Here is a 19,991-nt window from a genome sequence, read left to right as displayed (position 1 = left end):
AAGACCTGCCTGGGAGTCCACTCTCCTGGCAGCATTGCCCTGGAATGCTGGGGGCCCTTTCTGCCCAGGGGCTGGAGAAGGCTCCCAGAACCCCTAAGACCTTGAGAGGAGCAGAAGGCTGGTGGGAGGGGGAGGAGGGAGGCAGGCAGGGGAATACCAACCACACAATATTCCATCCCTGCTCCTTTCCCATCCACCACCACCCCCTCCACCAAACACGATCTCTGGGTTAATTTTTAGCATTGCAGCTCGCACATTAGTCACTCCCTGTCACCCACCTACACGGCAGGAGGCTGCTGCGCTGGTGCCGTCATCCATCAGCTGAGAGGTGGGATCCAGCCCCACCCTGGATCTCCTCCCCCTCTACTGGGTGTGCATGGCTGGCTGGCAAGGAGCCCCATTCACCTGGGTGAGGGGCAGGGGCACGACTCCCAAGACCAGCTGCCTGGCAAGGGGTGGGGGCAGGCTGGCAGGAGACTGACTGGGAATATACTGGAAAAAAAGTCAAGAGAGGACCCTGAGCCCCCAATCCCAGTAAGGTGCAGGGTGGTGCCCAGGCAGTTGGTCTCCTAGCAGCCCTGGGCTCTGGAAATAAAGGTGTGAGGGCCCTGCCCCTAGACCTGAGCCCCACGGATTTCATGTCTGTCCTCACTGAGGAGCAGCTGTTCAAACACAGAGCTTGGGGAATCTCCATTTTCTTCACCAACTGCACCCACCCTTTCCTAGACCAGGAAGGACAAGACAGCCAGGTGCAGGTGGTTAGCCACCACCCAGCCCCAAAGGGACTTCCAGAGAGGGGCCCACGATACCAGCTACAGGTGGGACGGGGGAGGGGCCGTTGTGTGTGGCCGTGGTGGTTACCTATCCAGTGTTGGCTCAAGGGGACATCCACTCCTTGAGCAGGGTCTCCTGAACACCTGCTGGTGGTGGGCTCAGCATTAGGAGCATTAGGCCATGCAGGGGCAACATTACTGACTTATAGGTTGGTTTTTATTTATTTGCTTATTTATTTTTGTGATGCCAGAAATTGAACCCAGGACCTCACCAATGAAGTGCTCCACCACTGAACTCTACTCCATTCCCAAGGTGCAACTTTAAACAAGGCTGAGGCTCCTGTCCTCCAAGGGCAAAAGACAGATACACAAAAAAAAGCCAGTATAATTACCAAGGAGGAGAACATACTATAAAGAATAAAATAAAACAAACAGGGGACTTGAGATCAAGAATAATGGGAACAGGGAATGATTTTAGGTCAGCTTTGTTTCCTGAACTCTCTGAGGAGGTGATGTTAAGCTGAGGAAAGAGTATTCCAGACAGAGGGAACAGCATGGGCCAAAGCCAGAGACAGCCTGGCATAGCTGAGGATTAAGAAGAGAAAGAGTAACGTGGCTGTGGAAGGAAAAAGAACGTGAGATTGCAGGCAGAGGTGCAGAGCAGAATGTGGAGGGCATCCCAATACAGTTGCACAGGTTAGGCACTGCACAAAGGCTGCCAGTTGGCAAATTGTTGGGCCTGTGTGACTGCTGTCTGCCCAGAGAAAGGGATGCCTTTTGTAATTTGTCTGCTCAAAGGGACCTGTTATGAATCAGCGATGGTAGAGTTTGAACTTCATTTTTTTATTCCACGGGATGCCATTATGGGTTTCCAATAGAAGGTTGTGATCTGATATCCACCTCCCTCTTTTTTCTTTTGTGGTTACTGGGGTTTGAACCTTGCTAGGCAGTGCTCTACCACTTGAGCCATGCCTCCAGCTTTTCTTTTTGAAGGAAACCCCAGATTTCCTTTTTGAAAAGATCACCCTAGGCCTCCTGGTGCTTACTACAGGCTGTGTTCTTACACCAAAAGTAAAGAAGTGGATAAGTAAACCTACCACATATACACTTCAGCCTAGGCCGTGTCTGGTCTGTATTGTGAATGGAAAGACATGGGGTGGGAGAAGAAAGAAAAAAAAAAAAAAAAAAGATCGCCCTAACTGTATGCCCAAGGGGAAGAAAGAAGCAGAAAAGTCATAAAGGATGCAAGTCGGTAGGCAGGAGAGGTTAGGGTAGTGGCCTGGCTGGGGAAGGACCATCTGTATAATGATCACTGCCAGGGAGGCACACAGGAACAGGAGTCTTAAACCCCAGGCCCAGTTCTGCTGCCAACTATGTGACCCTGGACAGCTCACCTCCTGGGTCAGCTTAAGGAAAGTAGTGACCTTGTTTTGGAGATACTTTGGCCCACATTGTATTGAGATTTTACTGTGTGCTACGACTGGGCAAGAATAAAGCAGTGAATAAGACAGAAAAAAGGGCCCTGAGGCCTGCTGCAAGGAGCGTGCATGCACCCATCCTAATGGGCGGGTAGGGCAAAAACCAAAACCCATCAAAGTGGAGACAATTTCAGATGGCAATGCAGAGTGTGGTGAAAAACAAAACAAGGTTAGCCCAGAGGCAGCAATGACTGTAGTATGGGTGGGAAAGTCTCACAGAGGCAAGGGGTGCTGAAGGAATCTATTGTTGGAGGAACCAGAGCAGAGACCCAGAAGGGGTCTGAAGCCAGGTGCCCCCAGTGGAACCGCATCTGAGAGCACAGGGAAGCGGCTGGGGAGTTCTAGAACAATGGAGCCATCTGGGATTGAACCTATCAGGTGGGACAGGTGGCGGTGAGTCCTCTGTAGATTTGGCTTCTGCCCTCAAGGCAGGCCTCAGAAGCAGAGGGGTGGAGGGGATGGGGAGTAGAGGGGATTGTGGGGTGGAGGTGGGGTGGCAAGCATCCCCACGGGGATAGTTAAGGACTTCAGACAAGCCGTGCCCACCACCTGTTGTGGGTATTTGGGGACAAGACAAGAGGCCCAAGTTCTGAAAAGGGTGTGGGCCTCAGTTCAGGCTCATACATGTCAGTTAAAATCTCCCAGATGATTTCACTGGCTTCAGGCTGTAAGAAAATAAGATGCAAAATACAGTGTGTGTGTGTGTGTGTGTGTGTGTGTGTTGGAGGGGGATGAACAGTGGAGTCAGAGCTTGCCCAAACCCAGTCCTCCCCCACAGGCAGTTACCACGCTGACACAGATGCAAAAAAAAACCCATCAATTTTATGCACTTTGTGCTTCAGAAGCAACAGGCAAAACTGTGGTACAGTCTGTGCTGGCCCACCCCACCTGAACATGACTGTCCTTGTTCCCCAAGGGCACAGAATCCAGGACCCCTACCGGCAGGACCCCTACCGGCAGGACCCCACTTAGTTACAGGCCCATGGAAGGGGCCAAGCCCTTAGGAGTCAAGGCCAGAGGGAGGGGACCAGCACCTTGCCCCACTCCAGGGCCCCCTGGAACCGTTTAGTGTGTGTGTGTGTGCGTGTGCGTGTGCGTGTGTGTGTGTGTGTGTGTGTGTAGGATGGGGGAGTGACCCACCACGGGCCACTTCTCCCCAAGGCTGAATGGGAGAGCAAATAAAGCTGAAGAGAGGGCTTCGTGGGGCAGGGTTCCCCACCCCAGGTGGGATTTTTCCTGGACACCCCACAAGGCACTACTGATCCAGACTATAGGATAGTACACCCATCTTTGGCCCACAGACCTCTCCCAAATTTGGAAGGCCTATTCTCCCCCTGCCCCAGCTCCCTCTGTGGTTTAGAAGAGGAGGAGAGACAGGGCCTGGGCTTCCCACTGGCTTGGCAAACAAAGTCAAGCCTTGAACCAACCAGTCTGGTCAGGGCTAGCAAGGACCCTCTCCCGCAGCTCTGGGCTCCTGGGGTCCTCTGGGCCCGGGACTACCACTCCCACTTTTTGCACTGGCTGTCACGAATGAATAAATAAATAAATACCTCCCCGCCCTCCCCCGCCCCTACAGCTGACTCTCCTCCTCCTCCAGCGAGCGGTTGAGTCCCGGGATGAACTTGAGCAGCCGCCTGCGGAAGCTGCGGTACTTGGTCTTGCGCAGCCCGGGGCCGCACAGGGCCTGCTCCCGGGCCTCAGTCCACAGCGCGCCCGGCGCGCCCCCGCCACCACCCCCGCCCGGGCCCGCGCACCGCACGCTGGCACTGCGGCTGAGTGTGGTGCGCGCCCCGGGGCAGGGCACAGAGCCCGGGGCCTCCACGGATCCCAGGCCGGGGGCGCGCGCGGGGGGCAGCGGGGGCGGCAGCGCCGGCGGTTCGGCTCCCCCGAAAAAGCACGTGTGGTACACGGCATCATCGGTGTCACCCCGGGCCCGCCGGGAGCCCGCAGGAGGCCCCCCGGGTGCAGCAAGCAGAGGCCCGAAGGGTAGCGAGCCGGGGAGCAGGCCCGCACCATAGAGGCAGGAACGCACAGACTCCAGCGTGTCATAGATGCTGGGGTCCTTCACCACCAGGCCTGCCAGGGCAGAAGACACCAGGGAGGGCCCTGAGGCCTCCGTACGGCCAGAGGGTCCTCAAGCTGAGGGTCAAAGGGCAGGGTGGGAGATCCAGTTCCTTCCTACTGATCACCTATGTGGCCCTGGCACGGCACAAACCTGAGCCTCAACTTCCTGATCTGAAAAACAGGAATTATAAACTCAATTCCTTATGAGGACCACTTAGGACACAAAGGCCATGACAGGATTGAAAAGCTCTTTGAGCCTTGGTGCTCCCATGTGGAAGATGGAGGTGATACCATCTAATATTTCACTTCAGAGAGCAACTGTGAGAACTAAACGTGTGTCCATCAGCTTAGGGTAGTGATATCTTAGCAGTTCTGAGGGGGACGCAGAAAGGAATGTGGGTGCTGAGCAGGCAGCCCTTCCCACTCCCGGGCCACTCACCATGCACCAGCCGCTGCTCCTGCACCATGAGGGACCTGTATTCTCCCCACTTCTCATACAGGGTTTGCTGCAAGACACAACCCCCAAGCCACCCTGAGGATGTGGCAGAAGCCTTCCAGCTAAGGGAGGTTCAGACAGAGATGAATAAACGCCTTAAAGAGCAGGGCCTGAAGGAAAGGGCTTGGGAAGGGGAAGGTGGAGACTGGCCACTCACCTTCAGGTACTGCAGGCGAGCTTCCAGTTCCGCCTTCCGGATTGACGTCCCATATAGAGTTTCCAGTCTAAAGAATTGAGGGAGCAAAGGTTAAGGGAGCCTGCAGGCTGAGGAAACACAAAGAGGCTAACCGCAGGGTCCCTCAGGCCCCAAGGCACCCTAGTCCGCACCTGAGAACATTACCAGATGCCTTGATGATGTCAACAATCTCCCGGTGCCGTATGCCTTCCACATTCAGGCCATTGACACTGGCGATGGTGTCCCCTGCCAGGCAGAGAAGAGGTCAGCATCTGCTCCACAAGCGTTGAGGGAAGAAGTCTAGCCCTTGTGTCGGCCAGAAAGGGGATGGACGATAACCCCGAGGAATACTAGTGAACTTCCTTCCCCCACTGCTCAGTTGTGGAGAGACCTCCTGGACATTTTTTTTTTTTACCCTATCTAAATCACATGCACAAAACCACAGTTATGCCAGACATGGTTGTACATGCCTTGATCCCAGCTACTTGGAAGGTTAAAGTAGAAGAATTTCAAGTCTGAGACCAGACTGGGCTACATGGTTGGTCCAAGGGCAACCTGGGTAATTTAGCAAGACACTGTCTCAAAATAAAAATAGGTCTGGGGATGTAGCTCAGTTGTACAGTGCCTGCCCAGAATACACAAGGCCCTGGGTTCAATCTCCAGTGCCACAAACAAAGAAACCACAGCCATTTCTCCCTGCCCACAGTGACCACCAGCTCGTCCAGGCACAGTACTCCAGTCTAGGTGCTGAGGACCTCACACACTAACCCTCAGGAAGTTAGTGCAAAGGCTGAGCCCTCCCAGCTCCTGGAACTGCCCCTAGAGTTGGGTTATTTCTGTTCAGCCTACACATGTCATGAGACCCAATCAAGACAAGAAAGGGGCAATACGAGTAGCATCCAGCCAGGAACCAACACTGGCTTCAAGCATGAGAAGCCTCAGCTTCTGATGTCCAGGGCCTCTGCTGAGCCCTGGGCTCAGACAGGGCATGCAAGCTTCTCTAACAGTTCCTTTTCTATCTGTAAAAGGGGGTACGAACCCCCTGCTGTGGCTAAGTCAAGGATGGATCAGGAGGGAGAGTGGAGGGGAAACCACTTTGCAAAGTTGCAGTAATATACCAAGGGCTGCAAATAAGCAGACAAGGAGGGAAGGGCCAACAGACAAAGGGGCTGGCAGAACAGGGTGGAGGGAGTCAATGCAGTCTCAGGCTGCCCCTTCTTGGCACCTGAGGGCTCCACATTTGCCCAGTCTCAGGGTCTCCTACTGGAGCATCATTTCCTTCTTAGAGGATGTAACCTAAGTACTCAGCTTGAGCCAGGTCAGGGCAGGGGAGGCCCTAATGGCCTGTATCAAGCTGACTAGTGGAATGCTGCTCCTTCCCTAGCTCCTGCCCATCCTGGGTTGCCAGAGGCAGCACAGAAGCATGGCAGTCGCATCACCATTTTCCAGGCACTGGCGCTGTGCCCAGAGAACCCCCTCACTGCACTGTGATGTGAGAATGGTATTAAACCCATTTTGCAGATAGGACTGTGCAAGATCCAAAGCCTGTACTCTATCCATTCTTTTCCTGGCCTTCTCAAACTAGGAGGAGCAAGGAGGATTGGTTTCAGGAAAGATTTCTCATGCCTCTCTTGGGAATAAGTTCATACACTGTCCCAGAGCCCTATGTCCTGGACCCAGGCCCCACCTGGTGTGAGCCCAGCCAGCTGTGCAGGGCTGGATTCATGAACTCGGCAGACAAAGGTCACCATCTCCACACGCTGCTCCTCTCGGTGGTGAAGACCATAAGTCTGTAACAAATAAGAGAACCCTCAGCCCTGGGGCAGGCAGGTCCATCCATCTCTCACATTGCCCTCCTGACCCCTCACCCCTACCAGCCCAGCTTCTCCCACCTGGATCTCAAAGCCGAAAGTCTGGTTATCCTCCTTCTCCAAGGTCAGCACCTTCCTGCAGAAGACACAGGGGTCAAGACTAGTAGTAAAGGAGTGTGGAGTAAAAGGAGTGTGACAGAGCTAAGTCTGCTGCAGCACACACACTCTAGGGAGGCTGAGACAAGAGGATGGAGGTTTGAGGTCAACCTGGCCTGTATAGTCAGTTCCAGGTCAGCCTGGGCTACGTAGTGACACCCTGTCTCAAAGAGCAAAACAAACAAAAACAAAAACAAACAAACAAAAAATAGTAGCATGGCAGTTGTACAGCTTGGTTCGCAAGGATGCGGAAGTCTGGTCTAGAATGTCCCAGAAGGACCCACAGTCTCCAGTGACAACTCACTCCTCACAGATTTTTGGAATGTCCTTTCCAGACCCAATTGAAATTGGCCTCAGGGAGCTGCACAGAAACCAACCACTTTTGTGGAGGAGGGGAAAGGGAGGCACTGAGAAATGGCTAGCCCCCAGATGGCATTGGCGAGCAGCACCCCGTCCTTCTAGTGAGACCCAGAATATATTCACTGACTAGCTGAGGCCCCAGATTCAGCCCCAGCCTGGAGACTCAAGGCTCCACAGCTTTGGGGAAAGGACAGCCCCACCCCCAGAGGCTAGTCACGAGGCTCTCTCTGAGCAGACCACAGCTGCTCCTCCCAGCTGCGGTGGGGCTGGCCCACCAGATGTGAGGGCTGGGGGAGGGGAGCCTGAGGCCGCCCCTTCCCGCACCGAAAGCCTGCCCACTGAACACAATGCTCTGGAGCTGCTCCAGATCCTCCCCTGCTGGGGGAGCCCAGAGTTTCCTCTGCCCACCCCACCCCCTTCCTTCCCGCCAGCCAGAGGCAGAGTTAAAGCTGCCTCCGAAGGCCCCTTCAAGTCTGGCAGCCTCAGAAAGGCCCTGGAGACCAGACCCCTCAGCTCCCAGTCTCACACACACATCCCACCCCTTGTGTAGCACCTCCCACCTGAGCCCCTCACTCCTCCAACCATAGGCCTTTTCCCTGTGGGTCCTAGAGTAGGCCTGGAAGTTTCACATCTGTCCCAGTGCTCTCTGGGCTTCTGGAAGGGTCGGAAAACTGCAAAGGGCCAGATGGTAAATATTTTAGGCTTTCTTTGAGGGCCCCATATGGCCTCTGTCATACATTGCTCTTTGTTTTTGTTTTTAAAACCCTTTAAAATTATGAAAGAGATATATGTTATGTAGATAGATACATAAACAATTTTTAGCTGAAAGGCCAAACAGGCCAATCCAGCTAGTAGGTCATAGTTTGCTGATCAAGTTCAGAGGAAGTCAGGCCCAAATCAGGCATGGGACATAGGCAGAGAAGGGACTTGTGGACTCCCAGGTCCTGAAGTGAGGATCTACTCTGTCCATCCCTCTGATCCTTCCTAAAAAGGTTAGCACAGGATGGGACCCGCATAGGGACTAAGTTCTGAGCACAGGGCTGGCCAGATTCAAGACACTGGTCATAGCATAGCGTGGCTATGGTGTGGGATCATTGGGTTTGCTGAGCTAAGTGGGCATGGGGAAGCCCTGGAGGCCAGACTTAGACATTCCCCACAGACATTTCCTACTGCCCCCACTCTCTACCTCTGCTGATCCAGATCTCCCCAGGGAGGGGTAACTGACAGGGACTGGGGGTGGATGAGGAGTACCTAATGACTCAAAAGTCCCCACCTCCTGTCTCTGCCGCCCCTACACACAGCCCACACCCCCACCTGCTCCTAGTGGGGGAGCCATACTTAAGGGTGGGAGAATGAAGGATGCTGTGTCGGATGTGTTCCCTCTTCTCCCCCCACCCCGCCACTCCAGCACCTTACTCTTCTGGGCCACAGCAGGGGCTGGGAGAGGGGGTTGTGACTCACCGCTGCTGTTCAGGACTCTGGCTGAGATTCTTCCAGCGGAATCCTGAGCCCTGGGCAGGAAAACAGTCAAGAAAGACTGGTGAGAAGGGCATGTCCTTGAGCAGAGGCTGAGAGTCCTGATCTGGGAGGTACCTCATCTGGGCTCCAGCTCTGGGCATAGCACCCTACTTGCTGCCTGTCTGTCCCTTCCCAGCTCCACCTGCTTTGGTTCTGGTGTAACTGTCGAGTGCAACTATTAGTACCACTTCCAGGCCTTATCCTGTCCCCTGGGACTTCGGGGACACAGCTATTCTGCATTTCAGATGAACCTCTGAGGTTCATCTTAAGAGTATCCACATACAAGTATTAGTGGTTCACACTTGGAATCCTAGCTACTTGGAAGGCTGAGAGGATCATGGTTCAAGGCCAGTCTGGACAAATAGTTCCTGAGATGTCATCTCCAAAATAACCAGAGTAAAATGGACTGGAGGTGTGGCTCAAGCAGCAGAGTGCCTGTTTTGCAAGTGTGAAGCCCTGAGTTCAACCAAAAAAGAAAAGGAGGATCCATGATCTTCTAGGCTCCTACTGGTTTCTAGGCTAGGTGGGTCATGACACTACAATAGTCTTCACCTTCCAGGCCCATGTCTGTAGGGGCTCAGGCCTTCTAGACCCCAAAAACTGAGGCAGGGGCTCTTCCCCAGTGGGATTCAAAGAAGGGTAGGGGTCCTGGGCTCACCCATCAAGGCATACTCCAGGAACCCCTTGACAATGAGGTCTCTCCATGTAAGGTCTAAGCCACAGACAGTAGCTTGGGAGAGCTCAGATCAGGGGCCCAGGCCTGGAGAGATAGCAATCTTAGCCTGAATGTGGCAGAGTAGGGCACAGAGGTGCTAAGTCTGTTTCAGGGCCCAGCTGTGGATCCCTGCTGCAGATAACCAGCAGTTAAGCTGGATTTTTCAACACTGCTATGTATTTTCTGGGACAAAAAAAAGAAAAACTTATTGTCACACTTGTCAGTTTCACTATACTTGAAGAATAAAATTAGGAGTTCTTTTGACAAGGAGAGGTGACAAAGCTGAAGGCCCCTGACTCTTCAGACCCCTTGATAAACCAGAGTGGTCTCTCTCCGTCTGGAAATTTTTGTTTTCTGAAGGAAACCCCATCCTGGACCAGCCCTTTCCCCAAGTGCCAAAACAGCCCAGGGCCTTCCTGCTCAGTGCTCTTGTTAAACTCTCCTTCCCAAGTCACCCCAAGGCAAGGAAGAGAAGGGGGCCCTCTTTCTCCAGAACCAAAGATTAGCTGGGGGGCGGGGGGTAGGACAGTTCCCAAATGGGCCAAGGAGGAAGGACTGGGCAGCACAGAGAGAGACCCCTTTGTCTTTCAACCCGATTTTCATAAAATGCAAATTCTCAACAAGCTGTTCATTGTATGGGGGCAGGGGAAGCTGGGGGCGGGGGAGGGGGGGAGGAGGGGGCACTGCGTGGGGGAAAAGCCACCAGTTCCCACTCCTTAACCTGGGTTTCCAGTCTCTACTGAGAGGGTCTCTAAGCGCTCAGGTCTCCTGAGGCCGGAGGAAGAGCCTCTCCAACAGGGAGACGCAAATGTCGGGTGCGGCTCGCATCCTTCCTGCCCCTTGAGCGCCCTGCGACCCCTCCCACCACGTCCGGTACGGGTTGAAGTCCAGGGAGCCGGCGCCCTCGCATCCCACACGTCAGACTCTGGGCAAGGCAGCAGGCCCCGAATCCATGAGCCCGGACGACCCCGCGGTAGGGTGTGCTCTCCGGGGTCAGTGATGCCCCACACTCTTCCTCGGCGTGAGGGCTCTAGGACCCTTAAGTTCTCTGGGGCGAGCGGGGGAACCCCATCACTAGCCCTCTGCGCTCCAAGTCGAAAAGGAGAGGCTAGGGAGAGGGGGTCCTGCCTGAGAGCTTCAAGACACCTGGACACTGGGAGCGGGGCGAGGGGGGCAGAAAACCAGTTGGAGCGAGTGAAGAAAGGGAACGCTGGGGCAGAGTGAAGGCAGGAGGGAAGGAGAAGATGGGGCGCCGGCGCGTGTGGAGTGGAGGTGAGAGCCACCGAGACTGGGGGAGGCATGGAGGTGGGGGCCGTGGGTGGGGAGGTTTGCGCCTTCTGCGGAGTGGGCCAAGGGGAGTCGACCCGGGTCAGGGGAACGTGAGGCAATCAGTGGACCCTAAAGAGAGAATGCTGTGGGGGTCATCAGACGCTGATGAGGTTGAGCAGATCCCGAGGAAGGGACCCTGGGAGCACCGAGAGTCGGGGCGCAGGGGCGAGGGGGACGCACCTTTCGGCGGGGAAGGGTGCCCCCGGACACGGCGAGCGCGCGGTACAGCTCGGCAGGGTGATAGTCCTCCAGCGCCGCGTACAGCTCATCCCCGGGGGGTCCAGGGGTAGCAGCTGCAGCAGGGGGGCCCGTGGCCGGGGTCGGGGCCGGAGCGGCGGGAGCTACTTCCGAATCGGGAGCCCGGCCGGCGGGGTCCGGGGTGGCCGCCGCCTCGTCTTTCTGCTGCAGCTTCCTGAGTCGGCGGAGGGTCATGGCTCCTGCGCCCCTGCGACGCGGCACTCGCTCCGCTCGGCGGCGCTGGCGGCGCTGGGGGATGCCAGCCGAGCGGGCCGCGTGTCGCCTCCCTTTATAGGCTCAGGAGTGGCGTGGGGCGAGGCCGACGGCTGTCTCGCCCCCGGCGCGCAGGCTCCGCCCCCGGGGAACCGCTGTCCCGGAGCCCCGCCCACAGCGCGCACCGCCTGCCTGGCTGGGGAAACTTGGGGGCCTGGGTGCCCAATGTAGGGAAACCTAGTCGCCGACGGGAGCTGGACGGACAGGGTATCTCGGGGCGGGGCCGGGGTCTACGTGATACCTGAAGGGGGTTCTGTAAAGAGCCACTGCGCGAAATTTGAAATGGGAATGGATGGCTTTAGCGAGGGGGCACAGTAAGGAAGGGGTCAATGCAAGGAAGTTTGGGTAATCTAGGGGAGGATTCGAGGAGATGGGGCGGGGTGGGGGAAGCTGCAGGAGACTTTAGGCCAGTGGAGAGAGGTAGAGGGGCGTGCAGGGGGAGGGGTTTGGTCCCGGAAGAAAGGGAGGAGAAGCCTCTGAAGTGGCTGGGCAGAAGCCCCCAGGGAGTGAAAAGACCTAGAATTTTCCCCAGTTGTACTGGTGTCCCAGAAATGCTGAAAGAGACTGCCTTAGTTTCCGACGTCTAGGGGAAAGGAAGAACGCGGAAACCCTGAAAGCAGGAGGCTTAATTGTGGTGTGTCCTCTCCAGGGTTTGGAGTCATAGTCATCCCTGTTGAATAAACTTTCCTCAGCCTCCCAGCGGAGCTCAGGTCTCCCTTTCCCAGCAAATTCTTACTGTGGAATTGACTCATGGGGTTGGGGATGTGCCCAAGTAGCGTGGGTGCTTAGGTTTGGGGGTAGGGGACCATGCTGAGCCATTCTCAGACTTTGTCTTAGAGACTATTCCCCAGATTCTCTGTTACCTTGGCTTGTGAGGCCATAGGAGAGACAGGGATGGTCCAGCCCAAGTCTGTCATCAGTGGTGCCCAACTAAGAAGCGAGAGAGGGAAGTGGAAGGCCATATGTGCTGTCTAGCCACAAAAGGCGTCAGCAGAAGTCTGGGACTCCTCATCCCAACATGAGGCCAGGCCTGCACTGTCACTGTCCCCTTTCTCCAGTCTTTCCAGATCTGTTACATCTTTATAGCTAACACTTATTGAACACTTGCCATGTGCTATGTGCACTGTGTGTGCTTTTGCATACGTGTATTAACTCACCAGTCCTCAGAACAATCCTATAAAATAGGTTCCATTATCATCCCTGACAGAGCAGATGACTGTGGCCCAGGGGTAAGTAACTTGCAGTAGGACAGTCAGTGGCAGCCTGCTTCCAGAGTGCAGTTCTACCTGTGATGCTGTCCTCAGTTCTTCATACTACTCTGTGCCAGCTGGGACTGGCTATGTGCTGGGGTTCCAGAAGCCTTTGGTCTGGTAGGGAAAAGCATATTGTACATATGCTGCGTACAATGAGGGGTGCAGAGGGGGTAAGGGGCCATGCCCACCTTGGAAGGCCAAGAAAGGCTGTCTGCTGCCTGTCTCAGTTCGCCAGTCTGGCTCAGTCTCCCTGTTTGTCTTCTGCCCACCCCCATACTCCTGGGCCCCCAGCCCCACAGAGGTATGGGTGGGCGTGAGCGTTCCTCCAGCCCTCAGTGAATTGCACAAGTCCAGATGGCAGGATGCTTGTGGGGTGGGAGGCAAGGGTGGCTTGGGGACTGTAGGAGCTAAGAGCTAGCTCCCTCAGGGCCTTCCTCTCCCACCTCCTTCTTGGACCACCAAGTGGCCATCAGCTAAGGGGCCGAGGGGGTGTCGGTGGGGAAACATGGGACTTTATTGTGAGCATTAGCACAGATGGACCCCTGGACCGTCTGTTGCCTGCTCCTGACAGACGCCATCTGTGATGGGGGAGGGGTGGGGAGGCAAAGGCAGGGGCCGGAGGCGCAATATTTTCTATGTAATCATTCCTGTGCTTATCCCTGAAGGGACCCTCCTGGAAAGTCCCTATGCAACCTTTTGGATGAAAGAACCCCCTATCGCAGAGGGTCGCTTAGCCTGGTGAAGTGACTGCACCTGGGTCTAATGGCCCTGTTGACAGACCTCCTTGAGGCTGAGGTGGAGGCAGGGATGCCCCAGTTTCTGCAATTTGGCTGCCTTCCTGCTTCAAAGTGCAAGGATACCACCACCAGAGGATTAAAGTTCACACCTCAGTTTCCTCCTCCCATAGGGCAGAAGGAAGGTACTAGAGAACCTCAGGGTAAAGATGAACCTAGGAAAGGCAATTTCTCTTGTCCTTTGTGTGATTTCCTCAAATCCTGGGAATTCAGAGCCAGAAGGGGATTTATGGTAGGGAAAGAGAAGGATGATTGTGGTCCAAGCCCTCATGTAACAGAGGCCAGGGTAGGAAAGACTTTGGACAAACGGCTGGGGAACCTAGGACTCCTGACTCAGACAGCGAACTGAGTGACTGGCAGCTCCCTGAAAGCTGAAATCTGTCCTGCTTCATCCTTCATCTCCCCAGTTCCTCCACAGAGGGATGGGGTACCCAGGATGCTACACTACAGAGTGGTGATGCCCTCTTCTGGCTGTGAGTCTCATGGTGGAAGATGTTCAAACTAGACCGAAAGGTATCACCTGGACTCCAAACTCATTTCAGGATCCCACATAGACCATATGAGGAAGAGGATCTGTGTTCAGCTGGCCAGTGAATTCTGGAACCTCACACTTGTCACGAAGGGGAAGTTGTCTGTGTGGAGGAAGCAGCTGCTGCTCTACTGCAGGTGAAATCCAGAGACAAGCGAAGCAGCTGCTGGTCTTCTCAGGCAGCAACCTTCACGTGCCCCAAAGCCCTGCCTTCCCCAGCTCTCCTCCACCTTCTCCTGAACCCCAGTCTCTTTGCCCAGCATCTGTTCTCATCCAATCTGCTGTAGCCCTTTCAAGCCTGGGGTGGGACTTTCTGTCAGTTGCCTGTAACTTCATATACCATACCCCACTCTACACTTCCTTGCAAATCCCCCAGGGCCCAAGATCCTGAGATACCTGTACTTTATTCTTATGTAGATTTCTCTCTTTTGGAGTGAGCTCCCAAGGTTTCATTCCCTTGGCACCAGCTGTCACGACTCCCAGCACTTAGAATGGGGTTTGGCTAAGACACTGGGGACATGTCTAATGGACAAAGCTAGGTTACACTCCTCTTCTGGACAAGCTCTTTCCCAGACACCCACTGGTCAACAACCCCCCTGGAGGAAATGGGGAGAGCTGAACCTTGCCCCTGTGGACCAGTTCAAGCTCTGGGGTACCATCAGGAAGTCAGATCACATGAGCTACCGCTTTAGAAGTTCAGGCCCTCTGGAGTCTCACCCAATCTTAGGCTCTAGCATAGTCATTTCAGGGGCCAGAACTGGTAGGGACAAGTAGCTTGCTGGGGTTCTTCTTTGGATGCTGACACTGCTTCTGAGTCCAGGAGACAGGCAGGAGAGGACCTGGGGCTCAGCCGGCTCTCTGGCTCATCAGGAATGAGGGGCTGGGCCTCCACTTGCATGACATTGCCTCTTGTGGAAGGCTTGGACAGCCGGTGGGCAGCTGGCTAGGCAGGGAGCAGTTGTTTTTCTTAATGGCTGCTGTTGCCCTACAATTTCCATGGGACAGTCTGTTGGTACCCTACCTCCTGGTAGGGGAGGATGTCCACCAGCAGGATTGAACTGTGCTAGTGTCTGCAAGCAGGAGCCAGGTAGATGTGGCAGTTTGGTCTATCCCACCCAGAAGCCAGGGACCATCTTGCCTCTTGGATGGGGGTGAAGGGTGTCTCTAGCTAGAACAAGTTGGAGTGGCAGAAGGGAGGCAAACTCTGCTCCCATCTGAGCATTGACACACCACTCCTAAGACATGGAGTGTGATCTTACTCCCTCATTTCAGCACAGGTACTCATGGTGAAGACAGAAAATGACAGCTCTGAGGTCTCTCATATCCCAGAGCTCTTTCCTTTTGGCAAACACACCTGCTCAGTTGTTTAATCCCTGGTTTCCTTCCCAGGGGCCAGCATTGTGCACTAGCCTCTCCCAACCCCCAAACACAAGACTACAAGGCTCAGACTGTCCCAGTGACGCCAGACTGAAGTCAGCTCCCCCTTCCTGCCACTGTTGGCATCTGACCATGTCCAACTTGTGTTACCCACCCAAGGACTCTGCCTTTCCTCCCAGCTTTTCCTGTTATGCCACCCAAGCACCTCCCACAAGCAGTACCTTGATCTTCCCAGAAGACAAACACAACCCTCTCACTCCCCAGTTTAAACTCCTCTGCTATGGTCTGAATGTTAGTGTCCCCCAAAATTCATATGTTGGAACCTAATTCCCAATTCGATCATATTAAAAGGTGAGGCCAGGAAGGCTCTGACCTCATGAATGGGATTAGTGACCATTTAAAAGAAGCTTAAGGGAGCCTGTTTCCTCCTACTGTTTCATGAGGACTTATAAGGCACCATCTATGAGGAAATGACCTTCACAAGATGCTGAATCTGCTGGTGCCTTGAACTTGGACTTCTCAACCTCCACTCTAATGTGTCCCCCTGCCACACACACACCCAGGATTGAACTCAGGGCCTCACACATGCTAGGCAAGTGCTCTATCACTGAGCTTACTTCCCCAGACCTAAGATACTTTTTGGTTTTTTTTTTTTTGTTCTTTTTTAAATAGCAGCACAAAAGTACTAAGACATCCTTCAATAGCATTCTTCCCACAAGAATGACAAATAGTTTTAACTTATGGGACAGTAAACGTTAATTATTGAGAAGTTATTAGAGACCAACACAAGAGGAAAATTTACTAATAAATTAGCACAGTCCAAGATAGCTGCCTGGAGAAGCATCCCTCCAAAGTGATGGCATTGATAATGTATACTTGCGGTTTCTGGTTCCCAGATGAAGTTCTGAGTTTTCAACATATGAACAGCTCCAATGGACTTTTTCCTACAGCCCTGGCTTACTTGCTGTGAACACATCAAGCACCTGTTTTTTGTTGTTGTTTTTTGAGACAGGGTGTCACTAAGTGCCCTAAGTTGGCCTGGACCTTACTACGTGATCCAGGCTGGCCTCAAATTTGTGATCCTGCTAAGGACATGGCTCAAATGGTAGAGCATCTGCTTAGGAAGCATGAAGCCCTGTGTTCAACCCCCAGTACTGCCAGAAAATAAATTTGTGCCTCAGCCTCCTAAGTGCTGGGATTGCAGGTGTGCACCACCTACCTAGCACATCTGTGGTTCTTGACTCAGCCCCCTACTGTGCTCAGTCAGCAGGGTAATGACTATTTCAAAATAATGCCCCTCTCTTGATCACAACCTCCTGTCTAGACTGTGTTTCCCCACAGTGTTGTCCGTCTCTGTCATAGTACTTACCTCTCCCCATCGTAGTTATCATTGTAGTTATCTGGAAAAGAGCTCAGAGGTCAGCATCAAGACCCTTCTTTCTCTAGACATGCCATGTTTGTTGATACCTGCAGCATCACTAGACAATGGGCCTTGCCTTATTGTTATTATCTCTGTACAATTCTAAGCTCTCTACATAAAAAAAACAAAACAAAAAAAACCTTGAAGGGCAGGGATCACAGATGGTGTATGTTTTGTGTTTTACCTACTACTTAACATACAAAGGTTGCTCAACAAAAACTTAAAATGGAGCCTATCCAATTGTTCCTGCCCCCGTTAGTCCCCATCTTGGCTTTCTAGGAGTATTCTCAAAAGGAGCCAACGTTTTTTCCATATGCCTTAAAACCTACCCTTTTTGACCAAGGGACACCCAGCAACTTACAAGCTATAGTGCTCAGTTGTCTGGTCAAACACCAGCATGCCTGTTGCTATAAAGGTATGTTTTGGATGTGTGGGTTTCACCTAATTTTTAAATTTTTTAATTAAAGCAGAGCAGAATTCTCTTTGTGAGCTTTCCATCACTGTAACAAATGCCTGATGTAATTAACTCCTAAAGGGAAAAGGTTTATTTTGGTTCACAGTTTTGGAGGTTTCAGTCCATGATTGATAAAGGCATGTGTGGTAGAGTGAAATTATCACCTATCTAGGAAGCAAAATAGAGGATTGGCTATTCCCATTCTAATTTCCATCAAGTTCTTAATTTCCCATGGTGCCACTTTATTTCTCTTGGCTTTGCCTGAGAAGCTCCAGGAGGGTTACAATAATTAAAAAGACAAAGTCCCATAACCATCTTTAGGGGTAGAACCTGAGAATGAAAGACCTCCCTCAGGACCTACTCCCTAAGTTCCACCCCTTCCCAGTACCACCAGGGGCTGAGCACCAAGCCTTCAACACACAGATCTTTGGGAGACACTTATCCAAATCATAGCATGCTCCCTAATGTGGGTGGGTTGCATCAAATCAATTGAAGGCCTTGAAAGACAGGAAGGATTGCCCTCATACTCATGACTACAACCTCAACTCGTCCCTGGGTCTCTAACCTGCCAGCCTCCCAAACCATGAGTCAATTCTCTAAGATAAATCTCCATAGATAGATGTTTCTATATACATCCTATTGGTTGTTTCTCTGGAGAACCCTGACTTATGCTTGATCTGAAGCTTTCAGATCCTCCCTCACCCTTGTGATGCACCTCTTATGTTCCCTGGTCAATCTCTGAACTTTCCACTACTCATAATTTTGTTTTGATTGTGTTTAGCAAGCGTAATCTCAGGACTGTCAAAAGTAGAACATGTATGGCCTGGGGGTGAGAAATCTAAGATGTGTGAAACAAAAACCTAAGTGATGCACCATTCAAATGAATTCAGGTCTCCTGTGTCATGGGCCTTGCGAAGGGGAGACACAGTGACTTCCAAGGACACAGGAAAGTACCAGAATGGTTATCATCCTCATTTTTAAATTGGTGAAGTTGAACCTGCAAACTGCCTACTGAACTGTGCAAGGTGACCATTTACAGGATGGCCTGTAAGGGGTTTTTGGCCATACTGGAGCTTGAACTCAGGGCCTCTACTGCTTGAGCTACTCCACCAGCCCCAAGGGGCCTTCATTAGAATTGGGTTGAAATTCACTACAAACCACTTTTGCCTTTCTTTCTGAACAAGAAGGCAGCAGCCACAATGACATTTTTGGCAAGGGCCTTGGAATTCTGCTGTTATCTGTGAGAAAATTCAGGGCTGGTGGAGTAGCTCAAGTGGTAGATTGCCTGCCTAGCAAATGTGAGGCCTGGAACTCAAATTTCAGTACAGCACCCTCCGCCCCACCCCCTAAAAGAAAGAGAAAAATTTAGCCTAACACAAGGACAATTTAATTAGAAACTCACTGGATTATTGGGTATGTGCCAAACTTAAAGGAAACTTCTAGAGGTAAAGTCCATTGATTTTCTCCAGCCCAACATGATCTCAGGTGGAAAAACAATTAAAATGTTTGGTAATAATGATCTAAAAAAACCATGACAAGCTGGAGCAAATGGCAGGTTCTACAGTGACATTTAACAAGGCAAAAACACAAGATCTGCACTTGAGAGCAAAATACTAACTGCCCATATGCAGGATGAAGGGAAAAGGTGGCTAGATTTAGACTTGACAATGAGCTGCAGTCCTGGCATGACCTTTGGGTATCAAGCACAATCTGTGTGAACTCTAGTTCTTGTCCATGCAGTCAGTGAATACCTGGATGGAGTGCTCTGTACTCTGCCTAGCCCCGGGCTCTGGTTCATATTGGAAGAGAACAGCTGCCTAAGAAAAGAACAAAATGGGAATGGCTAAGGGGCTGTGGTCTATGGGCAGCATCCTAGCCTGAGGTCTTGTCTACCCATTAACTCTGGGACCTTTGACTTCTCTACCCTCTGTTTTCTAACCCATAATGAGAATAATGCTCACTTCACGTGGTTGTTTTGAGGATCAAAGCAGTTAATATACATAGAACAAATTTTGGCACATGAGTTAGTACACAGTAAGTTTTCAACAGATATTTGCTAATATTAACTGAATGATATGACAGTTGCCTTCACATATTTTAAGGGACCTTACATGGAACAGTAATTGCTGTGAAAAATCTGCAAAAGGCACATGGAGGCTGCCCAGTCTTCTCTGCAGTCTGTAGGTGGAAGTTGTGGTCCTATGTATAGTCACCTGGCAGGGACACTGAAGGTGAGTCAGGTGCCTGAGGGGGGAAGTAACTTTTAGGACTCAGTCTAAACTTTAGAATCTATCCTTCTAGTACTTGCTGTTTTAGATCCCCCCCAGTCTAGCGGTACAAGATAGTCATACCCACCACACTCTGAAACTGCCAGCAAAACCACTGAAGACTCTCACCAGCCCCAAGCCCCTCCCAGAATTCACGATTACACTCCAATGTAGGCAGGGAAGCAATGCTGATTGCCTTGAACTATGGTGTGTGACTAGTCAGATTTTTGTAAACAAACAAAGACAAATACAAAGGTACCCAGTGTCTTCTGCTCCTTCTATGAAACAAGGCAAATCTCAGCAAGACCCAAGATTTCCAGATTGGAGCCTCTTCTGAACATGATCCACTGCAACTAGTGAGCACATCAGACCCCGTCCAGGGCAGGATGGAGACACCACTGCAGAGCCATCTGTGCCTCCCCCCTCCCCCCCCCGCCCCGCCCCTCCTTCCAACTCCCCTGACAAGAACTAGGTGGTCATTCACCATATGGAAGACAGATGGCACCAGAAAA

The 19,991-nt window shown here is 52.5% G+C and overlaps 1 protein-coding gene and 1 non-coding gene across 2 annotated transcripts; one reads left to right on the top strand and one right to left on the bottom strand.

The window, feature by feature from the left end:
• Positions 1–972: 972 nt before the first annotated feature.
• Positions 973–11,397, bottom strand: Tamalin (trafficking regulator and scaffold protein tamalin). Its single transcript, XM_020162408.2, has 8 exons — positions 11,056–11,397; positions 8,775–8,824; positions 6,879–6,933; positions 6,674–6,776; positions 5,139–5,232; positions 4,969–5,035; positions 4,755–4,821; positions 973–4,327 (listed from the first exon to the last, which is right to left on the bottom strand). The coding sequence occupies exons 1-8, from the start codon at positions 11,305–11,307 to the stop codon at positions 3,822–3,824; spliced, it is 1,194 nt and encodes a 397-aa protein (XP_020017997.1). The 5' UTR covers positions 11,308–11,397; the 3' UTR covers positions 973–3,821.
• Positions 1,803–1,928, top strand: LOC141410628 (small nucleolar RNA SNORA51). Its single transcript, XR_012435463.1, has one exon. It is a non-coding gene; the product is annotated as a small nucleolar RNA SNORA51 (small nucleolar RNA).
• Positions 11,398–19,991: the final 8,594 nt, after the last annotated feature.

The sequence above is a fragment of the Castor canadensis genome, chromosome 8 (assembly GCF_047511655.1).
Source record: "Castor canadensis chromosome 8, mCasCan1.hap1v2, whole genome shotgun sequence".
NCBI lineage: Eukaryota > Metazoa > Chordata > Mammalia > Rodentia > Castoridae > Castor > Castor canadensis.
Note: the sequence above shows the minus strand (reverse complement) of the source record. Positions and strands in the feature narration are given on the sequence as shown.

Coding starts and splice junctions, on each gene's coding strand:
- Tamalin (XM_020162408.2), bottom strand. CDS start 11,307: ATGACCCTCCGCCGACTCAGGAAGCTGCAGCAGAAAGACGAGGCGGCG. Junction 6,777..6,878: donor CTTTCGGCTTTGAGATCCAG/GTGGGAGAAGCT, acceptor TATTTGTTACAG/ACTTATGGTCTTCACCACCG. Junction 4,822..4,968: donor CTCGCCTGCAGTACCTGAAG/GTGAGTGGCCAG, acceptor TGTGTCTTGCAG/CAAACCCTGTATGAGAAGTG.